We start from the raw sequence: 26555 nt of genomic DNA on the forward strand, positions 1-26555 counted from the left end.
AGATCACAGAGCAGAGACTGGGTCTGTTCAGTAACCAGGATGTTATGGTACCACCATGTGGGAAGTGATGACCACAACTCTCACAGGATGCAGTTTGACCTGAACAAAGGTCTGGATCCAATCACAAACTGACTAAGTTGCTCCGGATAAGACTTGAGCCTGCTCAACGTCTCTCCGGATAAGACTTGAGCCTGCTCAACGACTCTCCGGATAAGACTTGAGCCTGCTCAACGACTCTCCGGATAAAGACTTGAGCCTGCTCAACGACTCTCCGGATAAGACTTGAGCCTGCTCAACGACTCTCCGGATAAGACTTGAGCCTCCTCAACGACTCTCTGGATAAGACTTGAGCCTCCTCAACGACTCTCCGGATAAAGACTTGAGCCTGCTCAACGACTCTCCAGATAAAGACTTGAGCCTGCTCAACGACTCTCCAGATAAAGACTTGAGCCTGCTCGATGACTCTCTGGATAAGAGCGTCTGGTCAACGACTCTCCGGATAAGAGCGTCATTTATAAATATTAAAAGTAGATGTATATCAATAGAAAAATCATTTATGCAATTTGATGAATTGTTAACATTTTTGTTGATGTTTTAACAGAGTACTCACAGAGGCAGCGAAGACGTGGGACTCCGTCTTGTGAGGGTTCCACTGAACCGTCCCCACGTCCCATTTGCTCGGTCTGCCAATCTTCCTGGGAGCTTCAGACGGAGTCTCCAGGTTCACCACATACAGAAACCTCCGTCTAAAGGAGAGGAGATCAAACACGCACGTCAGTGACGTCGACTGAGGCAGAGCTACAGTGACTGAGGCAGAGCTACAGTGACTGAGGCAGAGCTACAGTGACTGAGGCAGAGCTACGGTGACTGAGGCAGAGCTACGGTGACTGAGGCAGAGCTATGGTGACTGAGACAGAGCTACGGTGACTGAGGCAGAGCTACGGTGACTGAGGCAGAGCTACGGTGACTGAGGCAGAGCTACGGTGACGTCGACTGAGCCAGAGCTACAGTGACTGAGGCAGAGCTACAGTGATGTCGACTGAGCCAGAGCTACAGTGACTGAGGCAGAGCTACAGTGATGTCGACTGAGGCAGAGCTACGGTGACGTCGACTGAGCCAGAGCTACAGTGACTGAGGCAGAGCTACAGTGATGTCGACTGAGGCAGAGCTACGGTGACTGAGGCAGAGCTACGGTGACTGAGGCAGAGCTATGGTGACTGAGGCAGAGCTACGGTGACTGAGGCAGAGCTACGGTGACTGAGGCAGAGCTACGGCGACTGAGGCAGAGCTACAGTGACTGAGGCAGAGCTACGGCGACTGAGGCAGAGCTACGGTGACTGAGGCAGAGCTACAGTGACTGAGGCAGAGCTACGGTGACGTTGACTGAGGCAGAGCTACAGTGACTGAGGCAGAGCTACGGTGACGTCGACTGAGGCAGAGCTACGGCGACTGAGGCAGAGCTACGGCGACTGAGGCAGAGCTACGGCGACTGAGGCAGAGCTACGGCGACTGAGGCAGAGCTACGGCGACTGAGGCAGAGCTACAGTGACATTGACTGAGGCAGAGCTACGGTGACGTCGACTGAGGCAGAGCTACGGTGAATCAACAGCCTTGGCTGGTAAGGGATTTCTAACATCCAAAAGGCAATGTGAGGAGGAGTGTTTTCACTGTCTGGTGGTGGTGCTGTAATGTGTGGTAAAAGGACTGGTACACACCCAGACAGGACAGCATGTCGACCCAGGCAGTCCACGGACATAGCAGTGGCCTGGAAAGATAACACCCAACAAGCATTTTATTATTACTATTATTTACTTTGTTAAGGGGTAGATCAGCTGTAATATTGCAGATAGATTGATGGAGGATACAATATAATTGTCTGCATAATTTCCAATCCCCCATATATTTTTTATGTAAATATACAGTATATACACACACATACATATACACATATATATACACACATACATATATATACACACACACACACACACACACATACACACATATATACATATATATACACACATACATATATACACACACATATACATATACATATACACACACACACACACACACACACACACACACACACACACACACACACACACACACACACACACACACACACACACACACACACACTACCAGTCCAAAGTTTGGACACACCTACTCATTCAAGGGTGTTTCTTTATTTTCTACATTGTAGAATAATATTGAAGACATCAAAACTACAAAATAACACATATGGAATCATGTAGTAACCAACAAAAGTATTAAATAAATAAAAATATATTTTATATTTTAAATTCTTCAAAGTAGCCACCCTTTGCCTTGATGACAGCTTTGCACACTCCTGGTATTCTCTCAACCAGCTTCAAATCAAATCAAATTGTATTAGTCACATGCACCGAATACAACAGTGAAATGCTTACTTCCCTTAACCAACAATGCAGTTTTAAGAAATTACCAACAACAAAAAAAGTAAGAGATAAGAATAACAAACAATTAAAGAGCAGCAGTAAATAACAATAACAAGGTTATATACAAGAGGTACCGGTACAGAGTCAATGTGGAGGCTATATACCGGGTGTTACGGTACAGAGTCAATGTGGAGGCTATATACAGGGGGTACCGGTACAGAGTCAATGTGGAGGCTATATCCAGGGGGTACCGTTACAGAGTCAATGTGGAGGCTATATACAGGGTGTTACGATACAGAGTCAATGTGGAGGCTATATACAGGGGGTACCGGTACAGAGTCAATGTGGAGGCTATATACAGGGTGTTACGATACAGAGTCAATGTGGGGGCGATATACAGGGGGTACCGGTACAGAGTCAATGTGGAGGCTATATACAGGGGGTACCGTTACAGAGTCAATGTGGAGGCTATATACAGGGGGTACCGGTACAGAGTCAATGTGGAGGCTATATACAGGGGGGTACCGGTACAGAGTCAATGTGGAGGCTATATACAGGGGGTACCGGTACAGAGTCAATGTGGAGGCTATATACAGGGGGTACCGGTACTGAGTCAATGTGGAGGCTATATACAGGGGGTACCGGTACTGAGTCAATGTGGAGGCTATATACAGGGGGTACCGGTACAGAGTCAATGTGGAGGCTATATACAGGGGCTACCAGTACAGAGTCAATGTGGAGGCTATATACAGGGGGTACCGGTACAGAGTCAATGTGCAGGAGCACCAGTGTCGAGGTAATTGAGGTAATATGTACATGTAGGTAGAGTTATTAAAGTGACTATGCATAGATAATAAGAGAGTAGCAGCAGCGTAGAAAAGGGGCGGGGGGCAGTGCAAATAGTCTGGGTAGCCATTTGATTAGATGTTCAAGAGTCGAAGCTGTTTAGGAGCCTCTTGGACCTAGACTTGGCGCTCCGGTACTGCTTGCCGTGCGGTAGCAGGCGGGGGCCCCTCAGGGGTGCGTGCTCCGTTCCCTCCCGTACTCCCTGTTCATCAAGGCAAAGGGTGGCTACTTTGAAGAATCTAAAATATATTTTGATTTGTTTAACACTGTTTTGGTTACTACATAATTCCATATATGTCATTTCATAATTTTGATGTCTTCACTATTATTCTACAATGCAGAAAATAGTAAAAATAAAGAAAAACCCTGGAATGAGTAGATGTGTCCAAATGTTTGACTGGTACTGTACACACACACACACACATACACATACATATACATACATATATATATATATATATATGTATGTTTTCCTTTATTACTTTCTAACCCTTCCACCCCTCCCCTAGTTGAAGTAAACTAGTGAACAACAACGCTTATGCTTCTACTTCCAGCTTCTATATGCTATATACATTTTATGGATGCAGTCTATTTTACAATAGTTGTATTTTGTTTGTTTATACTCCTGTCCTTCCTCTACCCTCAACCTCTCCCATCTATTACTGATGTCCTTCCTCTACCCTCTACCTCTCCCATCTATTACTGATGTCCTTCCTCTACCTCTCCCATCTATTACTGATGTCCTTCCTCTACCCTCAACCTCTCCCATCTATTACTGATGTCCTTCCTCTACCCTCAACCTCTCCCATCTATTACTGATGTCCTTCCTCTACCTCTCCCATCTATTACTGATGTCCTACCTCTACCCTCAACATCTCCCATCTATTACTGATGTCCTTCCTCTACCCTCAACCTCTCCCATCTATTACTGATGTCCTTCCTCTACCCTCAACCATCTATTACTGATGTCCTTCCTCTACCCTCAACATCTCCCATCTATTACTGATGTCCTTCCTCTACCCTCAACCTCTCCCATCTATTACTGATGTCCTTCCTCTACCCTCAACCTCTCCCATCTATTACTGATGTCCTACCTCAACCTCTCCCATCTATTACTGATGCCCTTCCTAAACCTCTCCCATCTATTACTGATGTCCTTCCTCTACCCTCAACCATCTATTACTGATGTCCTTCCTCTACCCTCAACATCTCCCATCTATTACTGATGTCCTTCCTCTACCCTCAACCTCTCCCATCTATTACTGATGTCCTTCCTCTACCCTCAACCTCTCCCATCTATTACTGATGTCTGTCCGGTTTGATTTCTATTTTCCATATATTTTTAACTTAGCTGTTTCACTAAAGTTCTGAACCTCTATACATTTTACAGACACAGTATATTTGACATGAGTTATGTTGTTGTTATGAGTCCCAACCTTCAGCTCCATTCAATGCCTCCCATCTATCTCTTATCACCATCCATATTGGATTTCTATTTGCCAGATATTTTTCAAGTGTGCTGTGATACTTCACAAAAGTTCTGAAACTTTCTATTCTTATAGTTTCTACAGGATTGTAAATTAAAGTTAATTTTTTTTTGCTAAATGTATAATTATGCTATTGATCGATTGACTACTTTGATACTCTCAATGATCGGCTATGAAAAGCCAACTGACATTTACTCCTGAGGTGCTGACCTGTTGCTCCCTCGACAACCACTGTGATTATTATTATTTGACCCTGCTGGTCATCTATGAACATTTGAACATCTAGGCCATGTGCTGTTATAATCTCCACCCGGCACAGACAGAAGAGGACTGGCCACCCCTCATAGCCTGGTTCCTCTCTAGGTTTCTTCCTAGACTCTGGCCTTTCTAGGGAGTTTTTCCTGGCCACCCCTCATAGCCTGGTTCCTCTCTAGGTTTCTTCCTAGGTTTTGGCCTTTCTAGGGAGTTTTTCCTAGCCACCGTGCTTCTACACCTGCATTGCTTGCTGTTTGGGGGTTTTAGGCTGGGTTTCTGTACAGCACTTTGAGATATCAGCTGATGTAAGAAGGGCTGTATAAATTAATACATTTGATTTGATTTGACTATAACTTTTCAAATCACCCAGCAGTGCTATCTGCAGATTTAGCTCCAGGTAAATGTTGCAATTCTATTGCCATTCCTGGACCTGTGACCAAAAATTACTATTATTATGTATGGTTAGTTTACAAGTCAATGAAGATCATGTGAGCATTATGCAGAGGGACAGTTTAAGACGGGACATTTTGTTTGTATTTGTTTTCATGCTAAATATTGCTGCGACAACTTGTGCATGGAACAATGTCTTGTACACAGGATGTCTGTGTTCTGGTGCATTTGACCTGTTGAGACAAAACTTCCAACAATCCTGCGACTGAGTGTGACATTATTTAACTGTGCCACTTCCAGGTTACTCTTCCCTACTACTCAGAAAGATAACAGCTCCCACTTTTTTCCCCCCCACTAAGAACAGTATGACAACACCACATATTTGGCAACGCATTGCGCATTAGTTAGCTACATGTCAACGACTGTTGATTTAAACCCTGTTTTACTCGAGTACCTGAGCATCTCGCAGCTCCACCACCACATTCTCACTGCTCCAGCGAGCCGCCATCTTCCTCTTACGGCGACAACAAACGTCAAACAACAACAAGACGTCAATACGACGTCCTGTTCCATCAAATCACGGACAACGCGAGAACTCCTCCGTTGTATTGTGATTGGTCGGTGACGCTGCGGGAAGGTAGCTATCCAAGATGGCGGCTACCATGGTGGAACATGTTGTCGTAGACGCAGGAGGATTTTTGAAGAACGCAGCTCTTCAGGTGAGGGTTTAAACCGTGTTACACATCAGTAGTGATGTTACCCCTCCAGGATCAGAAGTGTTTCATGTCAATAACTTTTTATTACAAGCTGAGTGTTTGATGTCAGGTCTGGATAGCTTGTTAATGTTGTTCATCCTGTTTAAATGGCCACATCAACGTCATGTAGCTGCCTATATTATCATTTATACATTGATATTGATATATATATATATATCAATCAATGAAATCGGTAGGAATATCTATTTCCTTCAAAATAATGATTGGTTAAAACCTCTTATGGCTAGGGGGCAGTATTTTCACGGCTGGATAAAAAACGTACCCGATTTAATCTGATTATTAGTCCTGCCCAGAAACTAGAATATGCATATAATTATTAGCTTTGGAGAGAAAACACTCCACAGTTTCTGAAACTGTTTGAATGGTGTCTGTGAGTATAACAGAACTCCTATGGCAGGCAAAAACCTGAGATGCTTCTGTTCAGGAAGTACCCTGTTTGAACATTTCTTGCCCTTGTTGATTCTCTCTATCTATTACAAGGGATCTCTGCTGTTACGTGACACTTCCCACGTCTCCAATGAAGTCTCAGAGCCCGGGAAAAACAGGAATGACGTAATTCAAAGCCCTGGCTGAAGCACACGAGAGCAAAAGCTAAGTGGTCACTCAGTGGACTAAGCCTTACGCTCGCGACCCGCCCCGCCCCCGGCTTTCGGTTTTTCCCTCAGTATACAGACAGGCAGATAACCGGTCGGAATATTATCGCTTTTCTACGAGATAAATTGCATAAAAATTGGTTTTAAACAGCGGTTGACATGCTTCGAAGTACGGTAATGGAATATTTAGATTTTTTTTTTGTCAAATTCTGCGTCATGCTCGTGGCCGAGATTTAGCGTTGGGATAGTGTCTAGAACGCACGAACAAAACGTCTTGATGGAACATAAAGATGGATTATTTGGGACCAAACCTACATTTGTTATTGAAGTAGAAGTCCTGGCAGTGTATTCTGACGAAGAACAAGCAAGGTAAGAACATTTTTCTTATAGGAAATGTGATTTTGGTGAAGGCTAAACTGTTTGGGTGTCTAAATAGCTAGCCCTGTGATGCCGGGCTATGTACTTAGATTATTGCAAAATGTGCTTCATCCGAAAAGCTATTTTAAAATCGGACATATCGAGTGCATAGAGGAGTTCTGTATCTATAATTCTTAAAATAATTGTTATGCTTTTTGTGAACATTTATCGTGAGTAATTTAGTAAAATCACCGGAAGTGTTCGGTGGGAATGCTAGTTCTGAACGTCACATGCTAATGTAAAAAGCTGGTTTTTGATATAAATATGAACTTGATTGAACAGACATGCATGTATTGTATAACATAATGTCCTAGGTGTGTCATCTGATGAAGATCATAAAAGGTTTGTGCTGCATTTAGCTGTGGTTTGGGTTTATGTGACATGATATGCTAGCTTGAAAAATGGGTGTCTGATTATTTCTGGCTGGGTACTCTGCTGACATAATCTAATGTTTTGCTTTCGCTGTAAAGCCTTTTTGAAGTCGGACAGTGTGGTTAGATAAAGGAGAGTCTTGTCTTTAAATAGCTGTAAAATAGTCATATGTTTGAAAAATGGAAGTTTACGGATTTTAGAGGAGTTTGTATTTCGCGCCCCGCCCATCATTGGATATTGGAGCAGACGTTCCACTAGCGGAACTTGTAGATGTAAGAGGTTTAAGACCACCCAGACGGTTAGGTCATGGCCAGTTGATCATGGTTGGAGATAGGCGAACATGCAGTTGTAGCTAGTTAATAAAGAGTTATGTTAAGAAATATCCTGTAGTTCTGCGTTTTATTATTTTGTACAAAGCAAGACATATAGCAATGTATAAATGATAATATACGCAGCTGCATGATGTTGATGTGGCCATTTAAACAGGATGAACCACGTTAACAAGCTATCCAGGCCTGACATCAAACACTCAGCTTGTAATATAAAATAACAAAATACATTTTATTTTGTAGGAAATCGGTAAGAATATCTACACCCTGAAGGATGTAGTAGAGGAAATTAGAGACAAGGCAACCCGGAGAAGTCTGTCATTCCTACCATATCAACTGAACTTCAGAGAGCCATACCCAGAGGACATCAGATTAGGTAGCTAACGGGTTTTTAAATTACACTTTTTGATCAGTTTCTGTTTGTTTGATTTGTTGTAGTGGATATTTCGTTTTTTTGTAGACGCTGCCTCTCCAACATCACTTCTATAGTTGTTGATGGTAATAAACAGATTTCCAGTATTGTGATGCTGGTACTGAGTGTTGTGGTGGTCTGTGTTGAGTGACTGAGTTCTCCAAGAAGACTGGAGACTACCCCAGCCTATCTGCCACAGACATCAAGGTGTTGGCTCTGACATACCAGTTGGAGAGAGAAAACGTTGGGACTGACCACCTGAAGAAAGAACCTGAGGTCAAAGTAAGACAGTGAACAATGAGATGTGACCCCATTTCCCTTTCTGCACTACATAGGGAATAGGGTGCCATAGGGCTCTGGTCTAAAGTAGTACACTATATAGGGGATAGGGTGCCATAAGGCTCTGGTCTAAAGTAGTACACTATATAGGGAATAGGGTGCCATAGGGCTCTGGTCTAAAGTAGTGCACTATATAGGGAATAGGGTTCCATAGGGCTCTGGTCTAAAGTACTGCACTATATATAGGGAATAGGGTGCCATAGGGCTCTGGTCTAAAGTAGTGCACTATATAGGGAATAGGGCTCTGGTCTAAAGTAGTGCACTATATAGGGAATAGGGTGCCATAGGCCTCTGGTCTAAAGTTGTGCACTGTATAGGGAATAGGGCTCTGGTCTAAAGTAGTGCACTATATAGGGAATAGGGTGCCATAGGGCTCTGGTCTAATGTAGTGCACTGTATAGGGAATGGGGTGCCATAGGGCTCTGGTCTAAAGTAGTGCACTATATAGGGAATAGGATTCTGGTCTAAAGTAGTGCACTATATAGGGAATAGGGTGCCATAGGGCTCTGGTCTAAAGTAATGCACTATATAGGGAATAGGGTGCCATAGGGCTCTGGTCTAAAGTAGTGCACTATATAGGGAATGTGCTTCCATAGGGCTCTGGTCTAAAGTAGTGCACTATATAGGGAATGTGCTTCCATAGGGCTCTGGTCTAAAGTAGTGCACTATATATATAGGGAATAGGGAGCCATAGGTCTCTGGTCTAAAGTAGTGCACTATATATAGGGAATAGGCTGCCATGTGGGACACAACCAGTGAAAGGGACTAGTTAACACACAGAACCCTGAGTAGGTCTGGCAGCCTGGCTACCAGGACTATTTACATTACCCCCCCCCAACCCCCCATAGGCTGTTCTGTCTTTTTACTGTTTTTATTTCTTTACTTACCTATTGTTCACCTAAAACCTTTTTTCCACTATTGGTTAGAGCCTGTAAGTAAGCATTTCACTGTAAAGGTCTACACCTGTTGTATTCAGCATTTAACTGTGAGGTCTACTACACCTGTTGTATTCAGCATTTCACTGTGAGGTCTACTACACCTGTTGTATTCAGCATTTCACTGTGAGGTCTACCTACACCTGTTGTATTCAGCATTTCACTGTAAGGTCTACTACACCTGTTGTATTCAGCATTTCGCTGTAAGGTCTACTACACCTGTTGTATTCAGCATTTCGTTGTAAGGTCTACTACAGCTGTTGTATTCAGCATTTCACTGAGGTTTACTACACCTGTTATATTCAGCATTTCACTGTGAGGTCTACTACACCTGTTGTATTCAGCATTTCACTGTGAGGTCTACACCTGTTGTATTCAGCATTTCACTGAGGTCTACTACACCTTTTGTTTTCAGCATTTCAGTATTCGGCGCACGTGACAAATCACCGACGACACAGCTCTTAGCTCCCTCTATAGATGCCAACTGGACAACTTTTATTTGTATTATGTTTATCTTATTAAACACTTTGTTCTAGCTCGCTATTTGTGTAGGTAGCTATCAAGTAAACACAACGTTAAACTTTGATTTGATGTAAGTGTTTCAGTGGGTCCACATCACAGCATTGACATGTCGTCTGTCCTCAGGTCCAGGTATGCAGTACGAGGAGACCAGAGGCTCCCGTTGGCGTGGCAGGGTTCCACTTTCCCTCAAAGGTACAGTCCAAACAAATGGCATGAAATCCACTCTGTTGTTAACCATAATAGTACTGGTCCGTATCCATGTTGAGATGTGAGTAAATGAACAACCTAAAAAAAAGGGGGCAAACCTCTAGAATAACCATGTGAATGAGGGGAACCATGTGGGATGATCGTTAGTACAAATCAAACACTTTTGTCTGTTAACATCTAGAATAATAGTTAAGAGTTCTCCTCTCTCTCTCTCCTCCGTGGTCCAGAGACCGGCTGATGGGCTGTTCAGTGGCAGACAGACGCCAGCAGCAGAGACACAGCACAGCTGTAACCCTCCAGAGATCGGAGAGTACAACAGCTTCCAGTTCTGGAGGAATCCTCTGCCCTGCTTCGACACTGACCTGCTGGAGCTAGTGGTGAGTAGAACACAGACTACCTCTGACCTGCTGGGGAGTAGAACACAGACTACCCCTGACCTGCTGGGGAGTAGAACACAGACTACCCCTGACCTGCTGGGGAGTAGAACACAGACTACCCCTGACCTGCTGGGGAGTAGAACACAGACTACCCCTGACCTGCTGGGGAGTAGAACACAGACTACCCCTGACCTGCTGGGGAGTAGAAACAGACTACCCCTGACTGGGAGTAGAACCACAGACGACCCCTGACCTGCTGGGGAGTAGAACACAGACTACCCCTGACCTGCTGGGGAGTAGACCACAGACTACCCCTGACCTGCTGGGGAGTAGAACACAGACTACCCCTGACCTGCTGGGGAGTAGAACACAGACTACCCCTGACCTGCTGGGGAGTAGAACACAGACTACCCCTGACCTGCTGGGGAGTAGAACACAGACTACCCCTGACCTGCTGGGGAGTAGAACACAGACTACCCCTGACCTGCTGGGGAGTAGAACACAGACTACCCCTGACCTGCTGGGGAGTAGAACACAGACTACCCCTGACCTGCTGGGGAGTAGAACACAGACTACCCCTGACCTGCTGGGGAGTAGAACACAGACTACCCCTGACCTGCTGGGGAGTAGAACACAGACTACCCCCTGACCTGCTGGGGAGTAGAACACAGACTACCTCTGACCTGCTGGGGAGTAGAACACAGACTACCCCTGACCTGCTGGGGAGTAGAACACAGACTACCCCTGACCTGCTGGGGAGTAGAACACAGACTACCCCTGACCTGCTGGGGAGTAGAACACAGACTACCCCTGACCTGCTGGGGAGTAGAACACAGACTACCACTGACCTGCTGGGGAGTAGAACACAGACTACCACTGACCTGCTGGGGAGTAGAACACAGACTACCCCTGATCTGCTGGGGAGTAGAACAGACTACCTCTGGGGAGTAGAACAGACTACCTCTGACCTGCTGGGGAGTAGAACACAGACTACCACTGACCTGCTGGGGAGTAGAACACAGACTACCTCTGGGGAGTAGAACACAGACTACCTCTGGGGAGTAGAACACAGACTACCTCTGACCTGCTGGGGAGTAGAACACAGACTACCACTGACCTTCTGGGGAGTAGAACACAGACTACCACTGATCTAGTGGGGAGTAGAACAGACTACCCCTGATCTGCTGGGGAGTAGAACACAGACTACCTCTGGGGAGTAGAACACAGACTACCTCTGGGGAGTAGAACAGACTACCTCTGACCTGCTGGGGAGTAGAACAGACTACCACTGACCTGCTGGGGAGTAGAACACAGACTTCCCCTGACCTGCTGGGGAGTAGAACACAGACTACCCCTGATCTGCTGGGGAGTAGAACACAGACTACCACTGACCTGCTGGGGAGTAGAACACAGACTACCACTGACCTGCTGGGGAGTAGAACACAGACTACCCCTGACCTGCTGGGGAGTAGAACACAGACTACCCCTGATCTGCTGGGGAGTAGAACACAGACTACCTCTGGGGAGTAGAACAGACTACCTCTGACCTGCTGGGGAGTAGAACACAGACTACCACTGACCTGCTGGGGAGTAGAACACAGACTACCACTGACCTGCTGGGGAGTAGAACACAGACTACCACTGACCTGCTGGGGAGTAGAACACAGACTACCCCTGATCTGCTGGGGAGTAGAACACAGACTACCTCTGACCTGCTGGGGAGTAGAACACAGACTACCACTGACCTGCTGGGGAGTAGAACACAGACTACCCCTGATCTGCTGGGGAGTAGAACACAGACTACCTCTGGGGAGTAGAACAGACTACCTCTGACCTGCTGGGGAGTAGAACACAGACTACCACTGACCTGCTGGGGAGTAGAACACAGACTACCTCTGGGGAGTAGAACACAGACTACCTCTGGGGAGTAGAACACAGACTACCTCTGACCTGCTGGGGAGTAGAACACAGACTACCACTGACCTTCTGGGGAGTAGAACACAGACTACCACTGATCTAGTGGGGAGTAGAACAGACTACCACTGACCTGCTGGGGAGTAGAACACAGACTACCCCTGATCTGCTGGGGAGTAGAACACAGACTACCTCTGGGGAGTAGAACACAGACTACCTCTGGGGAGTAGAACAGACTACCTCTGACCTGCTGGGGAGTAGAACACAGACTACCACTGACCTGCTGGGGAGTAGAACACAGACTACCACTGACCTGCAGTTGTTGAGGGATTGAACCATGTGATGGAAACGTTCAAACATTGGACAGATTGACACACCGTCGTCAAAGATGGATTCACAATGAATCACCTTTCTCTCTCTCTCTCTTTCTGAATCATTGGCGATGTCGTTCTCGTTATTTACCTGCAGAACCTTTCAATATCGGACAGTGGAGCAGCAGACACCGTCCACACGGGACCTGAGACCGGGATCGGGTCAGAGGAACACAAACACTCAAAGAATCATTCAGAGGAGCACGGCAGTGGGTCGGAGGAGGAGGAAGAGGGCAGTGGTTGGATCACCCCTAGCAACATTAAACAGGTCCAGATGGAGACGGGGATCTGGGCGTCGCCCGCGGACGTTAAAGTGGCGTGTCTCACCACCGACTTTGCTATGCAGGTACTGAGGCCCAAACGGACCCCTATTCCCTTGATAGTGCACTACTTCTAACCAGGGCCCCATAGGTAGCGCGTAAGTAGTACACTATATAGGGAATTGGGTTGCCGTTCGGGACTTAACATTTAAAGAGTCGGGTTAAATGAACTTGAATAGGTCGGCAAACTCATCTTTGTTTACATTTTAGTAATTTAGCAGACGCTGTTATCCAGAGCGACTTACAGTAGTGAATGCATGCATTTATTTTTTTGTGTGTGTAAAACTGTCCCTGAGTGGTAATAGTTGATATTTTTTTAAGTTGATTAAATTCTGTTGAGACCCATTTTTAGGATTTACATTCAGAAGGTAAACTGGGTTGTTCCAACAGAACGTCCTAATTCAGATCGGGCTCCACGTCCTCTCTGTGAACGGGATGCTCATCAAACAGGCTAGGAATTACATGCTACGATGCCACGCCTGTTTCAAGTGAGTACCTCCTTTTTAGTAGTAAATAAAAAACACCTGTTGATGTCACGAGGACCAGTTTTTTTTAGTAATTAGACAACTTTTTTTAAATATTAGGGGAACTTGTACTCAACGTTGATCTTTAAGAAGCTTAATTAAAACGGATAGTTTGACCTTTTCTATTTGTTGTAGGACCACTACCAACATGACCAAGGTTTTCTGTCAACACTGCGGCAACAGAACGCTGAAGAAGGTAGCAGTGACGGTCAGCGAGGACGGAAGTATTCAGATGCATTTCTCAAAGAACCCTAAAGTGCTCAACCCCAAAGGGAAGAGGGTAAGTGGATGAATATGGTACCAGACCCACATCATACTGTGGTAGGAAACTCATCTTGCTCTCTGTTCCCCGTAGTACTCCCTGCCCCTGCCACAAGGGGGTAAACACGCCAGCAACCCCCACCTGGTGGAGGACCAGCGTTTCCCCCAGCAGCGTGTGTCCCGTAAGGCCCGCCAAAAGACGGATGTCTTTAACCCAGACTTCCTGGCCGGGGGCGGCTCACCTTTCTCCGATCACGACATCTACAGCCGCTCTGCCAACCTGCACATCACAGACGGAGCAGGTGGAGGCGGGCGGAGGCGGGCCAACCCCAACGGTGCCCGCAAAAAGAAATGTTAAAGAATCGGAAGCCATCTTCCACTAAAGAGAATTCCAGAAACTGAACTGTGAAAATAGCTGGATTTAATACTGATGTTTTGTAAAAAAAAAAAAATTGAAAAAAGGTCAACTTAATGAATTCCATGTTCAAATAATGTTTTATATAGCAACTACCAAGTTTGTAAAAGCCTCGAGGTATTTTCACTTTCTAGGCTTGTGTTTGTAACCTGCTCTGACACATTTGATGCCCCCCAATTAAAACACAGTTCAAGATAATTCTGTTTTGGGATATATTTTAATAACGACGATCCATCTTACAGCAGAAATAAACTATTTTAATAATATTACATAGTTCAGTTACCACATTGTCAAACCAGTCAAACCCAGATTAGATGGCACTATATAAAAGCTAAAGCATTGGAAGCATTCCTAAAAGGGTAAATTGTTAAATTAACTCGTCAAAATGCACAGTAACTGAGATTCAAACCATTAATTCCAGGTTATTGTTAGTCTACCGTGCCAACATTCCTGAGGGTTAACTCTCTGCTACTTCCGGGTTTACCTCAGGCTCTGGGACTGGATTATGTTCTGGGCTGGTCAGAACAGGCTTTGGGGGATTCAATATGGCCTCCAACTCAAGGTCTTCCTGTACTTCACGGTGGCTGTCATCCCTTGGTCTCTCTGGGTCGTCCAATACAGGGTTAGGGTCATTCAAAATGGCTTCCAGTTCAGGGTCAGAAGTCAGACCTGTCTCGGACACAAACTCAGTAGATATGGTGGATGAGACCATGGGATCATCCTCTATAAGTTCCGGGCCTGTTATTGGTTCAGGAAGTCCCAGGTTGTCAACAGGAAGTGTCGGTTGAGGATCGGCTGTGGTGAGACCGTCCAGTTCAACACTGAGGTCTTCTATCATCGGAGTCACCGTACACTCACATCAATACAACCCAGACTGCTGTACTTGTGGATTTGAGTCGGAGGGACACCTGGAGGAGAAAAAAAAAAAACATTTCACATACATTATTATTATTATAGGAGGTTGTTACTGTGGATGTTCTCGGGAAAGATCGGTTCATCTTCTAGTCTTTTACCATTGGTGGGTAGATCATGTAAATTCAAACTGATGTACCTGTTGAAATGAAAAGATGATTAGTCGCGACAGAGTATTTACCCTGTATGACAGAGAGCTGTGCTGGAGGGAACAGGACATGCAGACAGCGGTTGAGGAAAGGCACCATGTCCTCGGCGAAGGAACAGCAGAATTGGACAAACAGCTCCTTCTCTCGGTCGCTGAAGGCCGTCTCTTCAGCCCGGTGGAACGCCACGATCAACTTGGTGACCTGGTGAGGAGAGACATGAAATCATGAGATATATCCTAACGTTTCAACGATAGTCTGAGTCTGAGGGAGGGGAGGGGGGGCCTGGGGGAGAGTCCGAGGGAGGGGAGGGGTCTGAGGGAGGGAGGGGAGGGGTCTGAGGGAGGGAGGGGGGACCTGGGGGAGAGTCTGAGGGAGGGAGGGGGGACCTGGGGAAGAGTCTGAGGGAGGGGGGACCTGGGGAGAGTGATGGAGGGAGGGGGGACCTGGGGGAGAGGGAGGGAGGGAGGGGAGACCTGGGGGAGAGTCTGAGGGAGGGGGGACCTGGGGGAGAGTGAGGGAGGGGAGGGACCTGGGGAAGAGTGAGGGAGGGGAGGGACCTGGGGAAGAGTGAGGGAGGGGAGGGACCTGGGGAAGAGTCTGAGGGGAGGGACCTGGGGAAGAGTCTGAGGGAGGGGAGGGACCTGGGGAAGAGTCTGAGGGAGGGGAGGGACCTGGGGAAGAATCTGAGGGAGGGGAGGGACCTGGGGAAGAGTCTGAGGGAGGGGGGACGAGTCTGAGGGAGGGAGGGGGACCTGGGGGAAGAGTCTGAAGGAGGGGGGGACCTGGGGGAAGAGTCTGAAGGAGGGGGGGACCTGGGGGAAGAGTCTGAGGGAGGGAGGGGGGACCTGGGGGAGAGTCTGAGGGAGGGAGGGGGGACCTGGGGGAGAGTGAGGGAGGGGGGACCTGGGGGAGAGTCTGAGGGAGGGAGGGGGGGACCTGGGGGAGAGTCTGAGGGAGGGAGGGGGGACCTGGGGGAGAGTCTGAGGGAGGGAGGGGGGACCTGGGGGAGAGTCTGAGGGAGGGAGGGGGACCTGGGGAGAGTGAGGGAGGGAGGGGGGACCTTGGGGAGAGTGAGTGAGGGAGGGAGGGGGGACCTGGGGGAGAGTGAGGGAGGGAGGGGGGACCTGAGGGAGGGGGGACCTGGGGAGAGTCTGAGGGAGGGGGGACCTGGGGGAGAGTCTGAGGGAGGGGGGACCTGGGGGAGAGTCTGAGGGAGGGGGGACCTGGGGGAGGGGGGACCTGGGGAGGGAGGGGGGAGAGTCTGAGGGAGGGGGGACCTGGGGGAGGGAGGGAGGGGGAGAGTCTGAGGGAGGGAGGGGGACCTGGGGGAGGGAGGGGGGAGAGTCTGAGGGAGGGGGGACCTGGGGGAGGGAGGGGGGAGAGTCTGAGGGAGGGAGGGGGACCTGGGGAGAGTCCGAGGGAGGGGGGACCTGGGGGAGAGTCCGAGGGAGGGGGGGGACCTGGGGGAGAGTCCGAGGGAGGGGGGGACCTGGGGGAGAGTCCGAGGGAGGGGGGGGACCTGGGGGAAGAGTCTGAGGGAGGGGGGACCTGGGGGAAGAGTCTGAGGGAGGGGGGACCTGGGGGAAGGGTCTGAGGGAGGGGGGACCTGGGGGAAGGGTCCGAGGGAAGGGGACCTGGGGGAAGAGTCCGAGGGAGGGGGGACCTGGGGGAAGAGTCCGAGGGAGGGGAGACCTGGGGGAAGAGTCTGAGGGAGGGGGGCCCTGGGGGAAGAGTCTGAGGGAGGGGGGACATGATCCTATCAGGGTAACTTCTACCATGGTCAGAGACAGTGGCTTGCAGGAAACAGATGTGTTCATCACATACATACTGTACATCCATAAACCCTGAATACATAACATGTCAACTGTACTAGATTACCATGTCCCAAAGACAGTGATTTTAGGTGAATTAAAGATTAGGATTTGGGGAGAGTAAAATGAGCCAAGATCTGTCTAAACAAACCATCTACCGCGTTGTGAGAGAGACGGCGTCCCGTCTGCCGCGTCTGGAGAGACGGCGTCCCGTCTGCCGCGTCTGGAGAGGGCGTCCCGTCTGCCGCGTCTGGAGAGGGCGTCCCGTCTGCCGCGTCTAGAGAGACGGCGTCCCGTCTGCCGCGTCTAGAGAGAACATGGGACAGCCTAGACATGTCAATATCGTAACTTTAGCAGCAGACGTAGCGTAGCATTAGCAGAGAGACAGACAGGCGTTCGTTACCTTTACCAGGGCGTCCTCCAGGTACTTGGTCACCTGCTGGGCCAGACCGAGGGGACAACAGAGCCTGAGGTCGTTGAAGGCCGTCAGGATGTTGTTGAGGAAGCAGGCCAGAGGGGGGAAATCCAGCAGAGCCATAGGGGGCTGGAGGGTACATGGCTGGGTACTGGTGGTCTGGAGGGTACCTGGCTGGGTACTGGTGGTCTGGAGGGTACCTGGCTGGGTACTGGTGGTCTGGAGGGTACCTGGCATGGAGCTCCCACCCAGCATAGAGGGGAGAGAGATCAGAGTATACAGGTTCATGTCCTCCTGGAACCTCTCTATGGCTTCCTCTACAGCTTTACGGAAGGTATCGGCCGCCACACGCTGAAACATCGGAGCCAGCTGGCCGCGGAAGTCTGCCCCGACGCGGCTGAAGGACAGGCCAAAGTACATGCACTGTCCCAGCAGGGAGTCCAGACGGCCGCCCACCCCCCTCTGGAGGTCTCGGTCCAGAGTCTCCAGGAACTCCGATACCTGCTGCACCACCCAGCCGTGGAAGATGGCCCCTTCGTTCACCACCTGGTCCTGACCACCTTTCAACACAGACACTACCGTATATCACAAGGCTGCCCAGACAGTGACCTGCCATATCAGTTGGACTATTGACCTGTACTGTACCGTACCCACAGTACTGACTGGCTTTTCCAGAACATATGTACTGTATATTTGTAATATATCTTTAGATAATTCTTGTTGTGTTTATAATCTACAATATTAATGAAAAATTACAAATCGTTTCAAATAATTTCAGCCTTAAATGAAATAAAGAGTTGTGTCACCGGGAGACAGCAGGGGGTCCTCGTCAGAGAAGATGGCTCTGTACTGGGTGATGATGTCAAACAGGTGTACCTGGAACAGAGGAAGGAAATATCAGAGAATTAAAGGGGAGGGGGGCATCAGTCCTGTTTCCTCGGTCCTTCATTCAACCATTCCACTGCTAGATAACTGAAGCTGGGTTACACGCGACAGGCCTCGATGGTCTTGGAGATGTGGCAGTAAGGGTCATCATCGGGGACCGTGGACAGGATGGAACGGAGCCAGCTGCCCCGCGCCTGCAGGAACTTGACCCGTAGCTCCGCCTCCGTGAACACGTCCATCCTGCGCAGGTAGCCAATCACACGCAGGCACACAGGAAGTTGGGAGTTGCTACGTAGCTGCTGCAACAGCTGGTTCAGCATGAGCTGAGCTGACTGACGCACCTCGTGGACGATTCCCTGAAGAAGTGATAAGAGAATTATCTAATAAAGGTAAATGAATCAATAAACCATGATGAATTATTAGTCATACAGCATGGTTAATGAATAATCAATGTAAGGATCAATGTAGTGATCGATTGGTCTGATTAGTTCCAGAAAGTCCAGGAACCACTGGAGAGGGAAATAAATGTGTGTATGTAATTAGAGTAGAGAGCAGGGGACAGATGGTAAAGGGAGTAAAACTTCAAAGGGTTCCTAACCTTGAGGGAAAGGAACAGGCTGAGCTAGATAGTGATAAACTGTGTGTGTGAAGTCAATGGGGGATGCAGGTCACCAAAAGTTTGTGTGTAAATGCATGTGCGTAAGTAAGCAAGAACTATATATTGACTGTTTTGTTATCCTGACCTCAGAACGTTCTCTGAATATAGCTACAGAAACCTTTTGCAGAAAGCTGAGTCCTTGCCTAATTATTTAACCCATTGTCTTACAAACCTTGGGCATTAGTCAAGGCGAATTGATTATTGATTATTATCATCAAGATATAAAATTCCTTGAACAAGAAGACACACAGGTCATGTTACAGTAGAGGTCAGGGAATCACACTGAGCTGTCTGTGTTGACAACTTTAATACCGTTACAGTAGAGGCTCAGGGAATCACACTGAGCCGTCTGTGTTGACAACTTTAATACCGTTACAGTAGAGGCTCAGGGAATCACACTGAGCCGTCTGTGTTGACAACTTTAATACCGTTACAGTAGAGGCTCAGGGAATCACACTGAGCCGTCTGTGTTGACAACTTTAATACCGTTACAGTAGAAGCTCAGGGAATCACACTGAGCCGTCTGTGTTGACAACTTTAATACCGTTACAGTAGAGGCTCAGGGAATCACACTGAGCCGTCTGTGTTGACAACTTTAATACCGTTACAGTAGAGGCTCAGGGAATCACACTGAGCCGTCTGTGTTGACAACTTTAATACCGTTACAGTAGAAGCTCAGGGAATCACACTGAGCCGTCTGTGTTGACAACTTTAATACCGTTACAGTAGAGGCTCAGGGAATCACACTGAGCCGTCTGTGTTGACAACTTTAATACCGTTACAGTAGAAGCTCAGGGAATCACACTGAGCCGTCTGTGTTGACAACTTTAATACCGTTACAGTAGAAGCTCAGGGAATCACACTGAGCCGTCTGTGTTGACAACTTTAATACCGTTACAGTAGAGGCTCAGGGAATCACACTGAGCCGTCTGTGTTGACAACTTTAATACCGTTACAGTAGAGGTCAGGGAATCACACTGAGCCGTCTGTGTTGACAACTTTAATACCGTTACAGTAGAGGCTCGGGGAATCACACTTTGTTACAGTATTAAGACAAGAGGTATTTCTAGATCTACCACATAGCTTGTCAGACTGTGTGTAGACAAAATTAATATAATAATAAGGAAGCGGTACGACCTGTAACTCCTAGCTGCGGTAAACAGGAAGCGGTACGACCTGTAACTCCTAGCTGCGTAAGCAGGAAGCGGTACGACCTGTAACTCCTAGCTGCGTAAGCAGGAAGCGGTACGACCTGTAACTCCTAGCTGCGTAAGCAGGAAGCGGTACGACCTGTAACTCCTAGCTGCGTAAGCAGGAAGCGGTACGACCTGTAACTCCTAGCTGCGTAAGCAGGAAGCGGTACGACCTGTAACTCCTAGCTGCGTAAGCAGGAAGCGGTACGACCTGTAACTCCTAGCTGCGTAAGCAGGAAGCGGTACGACCTGTAACTCCTAGCTGCGTAAACAGGAAGCGGTACGACCTGTAACTCCTAGCTGTGGTAAACAGGAAGTGGTACTTGGAGCATTAATACCCGGATGACAGGTAGAGACGAGTGCTTCTTCTCCAGTCTCTTGACGTAGGCTGCCAGTTCCAGAGCCTCCTCGTAGTAGCCATTCCGTACGCAGGTGTCCAGCAGCTGAGGTATCTCTAAGATCTCCAGGATCTCTGTGTGGCGGTTCAGAGTCAGGCTGTTCATCCGCCGGCTCGCCCCGATGTCCTCAGCGTCCTTCACAAAACCCCTAAAAGGAGAGGACAGACATTAGCCCAACAGGTTCAGAGTCATGTCAACAGGTCATACTAAACAGTATTGTAACAGTTCATACTAAACAGTATTGTAACAGGTCATACTAAACGGTATTATAACAGTTCATAATAAACGGTATTATAACAGTTCATAATAAACGGTATTATAACAGGTCATAATAAACGGTATTATAACAGGTCATAATAAACGGTATTATAACAGGTCATACTAAACGGTATTATAACAGGTCATACTAAACGGTATTATAACAAGTCATACTAAACAGTATTATAACAGTTCATAATAAACAGGTCATAAAACATTATTATAACAGTTAATGATAAACAGTTAACAGTTCATGATAAACAGTACTATAACAGGTCATGATAAACAGTACTATAACAGGTCATGATAAACAGTACTATATAGACATGAGCCCGGTACCAGTCTGTTTGTTCCAGATAGACATGAGCCCGGTACCAGTCTGTTTGTTCCAGATAGACATGAGCCCGGTACCAGTCTGTTTGTTCCAGATAGACATGAGCCCGGTACCAGTCTGTTTGTTCCAGATAGACATGAGCCCGGTACCAGTCTGTTTGTTCCAGATAGACATGAGCCCGGTACCAGTCTGTTTGTTTGTTTGTTCTCAGGCTAGAGTTGGCATGATAGCACAAACAGACTGGCACTCAGGCTAGAGTTGGCATGATAGCACAAACAGACTGGTACTCAGGCTAGAGTTGGCATGATAGCACAAACAGACTGGTACTCAGGCTAGAGTTGGCATGATAACACAAACAGACTGGTACTCAGGCTAGAGTTGGCATGATAGCACAAACAGACTGGCACTCAGGCTAGAGTTGGCATGATAACACAAACAGACTGGTACTCAGGCTAGAGTTGGCATGATAGCACAAACAGACTGGCACTCAGGCTAGAGTTGGCATGATAACACAAACAGACTGGTACTCAGGCTAGAGTTGGCATGATAGCACAAACAGACTGGTACTCAGGCTAGAGTTGGCATGATAGCACAAACAGACTGGCACTCAGGCTAGTTTTTGGTTAATAAAAAAAACTGTTGCCAAAATGAGAAAAAAAATCCCATTGCAAAATAATGATGTTTATTGGTTGATGGAAGTACCAGTCAATGTAAGAATACATTTGACCATCATGCTTATTGGTCTATAGGTTAATATGTCTTCCCTGTGGCTCAGTTGGTAGAGCATTGTGTTTGCAACACCAGGGTTGTGGGTTCGATTCCCATAGTACAAAACAAACAAAAAAAAAATGTATGAAATGTATGCATTCACTACTGTAAGTCGCTCTTAATAAGAGCGTCTGCTAAATGACTAAAATGTAAATATGCAGAAGTCATCATGTATCTTATTTATCCATCACAGTATACAGAGCCTATTCTGAGGAGGATTGCTCCTCAGCTGGTTGCTGCTGGAGTAAAACATTAACTAAATGTAATCGCGTGTTAAAAACATGTTTGGTGCACGATAAAACATTTAAATAAATATTTTGGTTTAAGATTAAAAAGAGCTAATATTTTTTTATTTCTGAACTGGTAATTGAAGTGCGCCTCCCATCCACCATTCAAGTGCAGGTAACAGGCAATCAGCACCGTATGCTCACATTGAAAACGTAGGGTGAGTATTGGTAAAGTGGGACACTTTCTGAAAAGTATTTTTCCCGGTACACTTTACAGAATCATTCCATTGTCTTAACCCCCAACATGATACCAATCCAAATAGTTTAATAACTTTATTATACAAAAGAAAAAACAGACAAACACAGGATGGATGATTTACTCAAACACAAATTGTCCTGAGACCACATGTTTTTATTGGACACTGGAAAATTGGGACACCTTGATTGATTGGCAAAGTGGGACACTTAACTCTCTATTGTAAAGAAGGACAATTTATACAAATGGGTGGATCTAATTGTTAATTCTGATTGGTTAAACCCGCATTCCAGCCTGTGTCTATTCCATAAATTACCACCGGCTAAATCCATGACATTAAAATGCCTATTTACTCTGTTCCATCTGACTGCGCAATCCACTGTCTCATCAGCCCAGCCAGGCAATTTATAAACTGGATTTATTAAAAAAAAAAAACATTGAGACATTATCTCACTTTTCTTTTACACTAACATTTAGTTTTCAACCGTGGAGATTTGTATAAACCTTGTTGTCCTTCTCCTCTGACATTTGCAACATTGTCTCAATATTCAAATTCTATCTCCAGCTGTCGCAGACCTTACGGGATGAGACAGGCAGCTTCTCTCAGCCAGTTGAAATAATGAATCAGGATCATTTTTATGGTTAAAACGTTATACAAATAAACTATCAATAGGTAAATAGGTTAAACAACATTTGGTACAGCTCGTTTTCAGTGTTTCCAGCTTCAGTTTGAAGTGATGGTGTTGTTGGCTAGCTCCTCTGAACAACAGTGTCCTGAAGAATCAGCACATTTTCTATACCAGGTGAAATCACACCTCGTTAGATCATTATTATGGAGAACAGATTAAACAAATGCAGCTACTTTGTTGTTATTCCAGCTGCAAGTTGGCCGCTCCGGCCGCAAGTTGGCCGTTCTGTCCGTTCCGACCGCAAGTTGGCCGCTCCGGCCGCAAGTTGGACGCTCCGGCCGCAAGTTGGCCGTAAGTTGGCCGTTCTGGCCGCAAGTTGGCCGTTCTGACCGCAAGTTGGCCGTTCTGACCGTTCTGACCGCAAGTTGGCTGTTCTGACCGCAAGTTGGCCGTTCTGGCCGTTCCGACCGCAAGTTGGCCGCAAGTTGGCAGTTCTGACCGCAAGTTGGCCGTTCTGACCGCAAGTTGGTCGTTCCGGCTGCAAGTTGGCCGTTCTGGCCGTTCTGACCGCAAGTTGGCCGTTCTGGCCGTTCTGACCGCAAGTTGACCGTTCTGACCGCAAGTTGGCCGTTCTGACCGCAAGTTGGCCGTTCTGACCGCAAGTTGGCCATTCTGGCCGTTCTGACCACAAGTTGGCCTTTCTGACTGTTCTGGCTGCAAGTTGGCCTTTCTGACCGTTCTGACCGCAAGTTGGCCGTTCTGGCCGCAAGTTGGCCGTTCTGACTGCAAGTTGGCCGTTCTGACTGCAAGTTGGCCGTTCTGACCGCAAGTTGGCCGTTCTGACCGCTAGTTGGCTGTTCTGGCCGTTCTGACCGCAAGTTGGCTGCTCCGGCCGCAAGTTGGCCGTTCTGGCCGCAAGTTGGCAGTTCTGCCCGCAAGTTGGCCGTTCTGACCGCAAGTGGGCCGTTCTGGCCGTTCTGACCGCAAGTTGGCCATTCTGACCGCAAGTTGGCCATTCTGACCGTTCTGACCGCAAGTTGGCCGTTCTGACCGTTCTGACCGCAAGTTGGCCGTTCTGACCGCAAGTTGGCCGTTCTGACCGCAAGTTGGCCGTTCTGAAGTTGGCCGTTCTGACCGCAAGTTGGCCGTTCTGACCGCAAGTTGGCCGTTCTGACCGCAAGTTGGCCGTTCTGGCCGTTCTGACCGCAAGTTGGCCGTTCTGACCGTTCTGGCTGCAAGTTGGCCTTTCTGACCGTTCTGACCGCAAGTTGGCCGTTCTGACCGTTCTGACCGCAAGTTGGCCGTTCTGACCGCAAGTTGGCCGCTCCGGCCGCAAGTTGGCCATAAGTTGGCCGCTCTGGCCGCAAGTTGGCCGCTCAGGCCGCAAGTTGGCCGCTCCGGCCGCAAGTTGGCCGCTCCGGCCGCAAGTTGGCCGCTCTGGCCGTTCTGACCGCAAGTTGGCCGTTCTGGCCGTTCTGACCGCAAGTTGGCCGTTCTGGCCGCAAGTTGGCCGTTCTGGCCGCAAGTTGGCCGTTCTGGCCGCAATTTGGCCTTTCTGGCCGTTCTGACCGCAAGTTGGCCGTTCTGACCGCAAGTTGGCCGTTCTGACCGCAAGTTGGCCGTTCTGGCCGTTCTGACCGCAAGTTGGCCGTTCTGGCCGCAAGTTGGCCGTTCTGGCCGCAAGTTGGCCGTTCTGGCCGCAATTTGGCCTTTCTGACCGCAATTTGGCCTTTCTGGCCGTTCTGACCGCAAGTTGGCCGTTCTGACCGCAAGTTGGCCGTTCTGGCCGTTCTGACCGCAAGTTGGCCGTTCTGACCGCAAGTTGGCCGCTCTGATAGAATGAACGACCAGCCAGCTGGGTAACAACCCTAGATGTGTCGGGACTATATATTGTGGAAGGATGAAATAGTATAAATAAATTCATCAAAATACAGGTTTCTGAAAATATGATTTGAATATGTTGGTAACACGTTATATAGAAGTGATAATGCCCACGAAACCGGTGTGTTGGGAGGATATGTTGGTAGGGGTTTGCCGGTGTTGTGCTGAAAATCTCCCCCTTTCTCGTTCTTCATTGCTGCGTCTTGCTAGTTGAGATTTCTGCTCTTCACTCTGTCAGTTTAGTCTACATTTCACTGATCTCAGTAGCAGAAAGCATTTTTGTCAGCAGATTTCAGTTTGGCTATTTGTTTCAAGTGTTTGTGATGTTCTGGCTTGTATGACGCCCCGGGCGAACCGCACCCGGTGCCCCCGGTAAGGTGCCGCCCGTATCTAAACCCGCAACTGATTTTCTATTAGTCTATAAATTAATCTCTTTGCCAAAATGCGTCATGTGTCCCATGTCTTATTCGACTAGTATTTTTGAAAGTGTAAAGATAATAATTCAGCCGTAGTTGTTCTGAAATGTTTCTTGCCAACATTTGACTCCCTCCTATGTTTAATAGAGGAAATTATGAATTTAGGTTGTCTATCCTGACGTGAAGTTTGTACAATATTAAGTATTTGACTCTGGCCACAAAATGAAGGAAATTAGAAGGGGGGAGATTGTGGGCACAACACCGGGCTTCGACCTAACACCGGTGCCAATATATCCTCCAAACACCGGTTTCACGGGCATTATCACGGTAATAACATGACATGTCAAAACGACAGAGAATAACTGTCTTAACTTCACCACTAACCTGCATTTTTCACCGAAGCTGGGCAACTTGTCGAGGAGTTTGGAAACGCTGCTTTCCACACGGCCAAAGTCTCGGTAAATGTCCTCGGTGCGGATGAACGTCTTGTAGTTGGAGTAGGCGAGCTCCCGGGTCTGCTGCAGTATCTGCGCCCTCTCCTCCGCCAACCGCTCCGGTTCACGGTTTAATTTCTCCACGCCAAACGAACTGAGCTCTGACAGGTAGGCTGCGAAGTCCGGGTTGTCTCTCCAGTTGTCTGGAAAACTGTCTTTAAATATTGAAGCCAGAATACTCTCATCTTCCACGTCCACAGCGGTCATGTTGGAAAGCTTCAATAGTTGATCAGTTTTATTCTGACCGAATCCGGTTTCAGCCTTTACACGGGACGACGAAAACACGTCGTTAAAATACAATGTACGCGTCTAATGTCTTTTAAATTGCAATTTCATTCGCAATTTAGCTAAAAATCTAGTCGCTCGTAAACGCAAGAGCGCAACAT

The 26555-nt window shown here is 47.6% G+C and overlaps 2 protein-coding genes and 1 pseudogene across 2 annotated transcripts in view; 1 reads left to right on the forward strand and 2 right to left on the reverse strand.

Annotated features, from left to right (window-relative positions):
- wdr59 (WD repeat domain 59) overlaps positions 1–5974 on the reverse strand; it is a gene marked incomplete in the record, with an annotated part of 43251 nt that extends 37277 nt beyond the window's left edge. The window contains 3 exon segments of the mRNA XM_029768567.1: positions 611–746; positions 1716–1765; positions 5856–5974. Of these exon segments, the coding sequence (XP_029624427.1) occupies positions 611–746; positions 1716–1765; positions 5856–5909 (240 nt within the window).
- Positions 5975–6011: 37 nt separating this feature from the next.
- Positions 6012–14683, forward strand: LOC115203671 (RNA-binding protein NOB1). Its single transcript, XM_029768595.1, has 9 exons — positions 6012–6120; positions 8132–8264; positions 8449–8582; positions 10220–10288; positions 10531–10680; positions 13063–13311; positions 13676–13773; positions 13945–14089; positions 14165–14683. Exons 1-9 carry the CDS (start codon positions 6052–6054, stop codon positions 14426–14428), a joined length of 1311 nt encoding a protein of 436 aa, XP_029624455.1. The 5' UTR covers positions 6012–6051; the 3' UTR covers positions 14429–14683.
- LOC115203689 (conserved oligomeric Golgi complex subunit 8-like) lies at positions 14684–26555 on the reverse strand (annotated as a pseudogene).

Source organism: Salmo trutta, chromosome 12, assembly GCF_901001165.1.
Source record: "Salmo trutta chromosome 12, fSalTru1.1, whole genome shotgun sequence".
Taxonomy (NCBI): Eukaryota; Metazoa; Chordata; class Actinopteri; order Salmoniformes; family Salmonidae; genus Salmo; species Salmo trutta.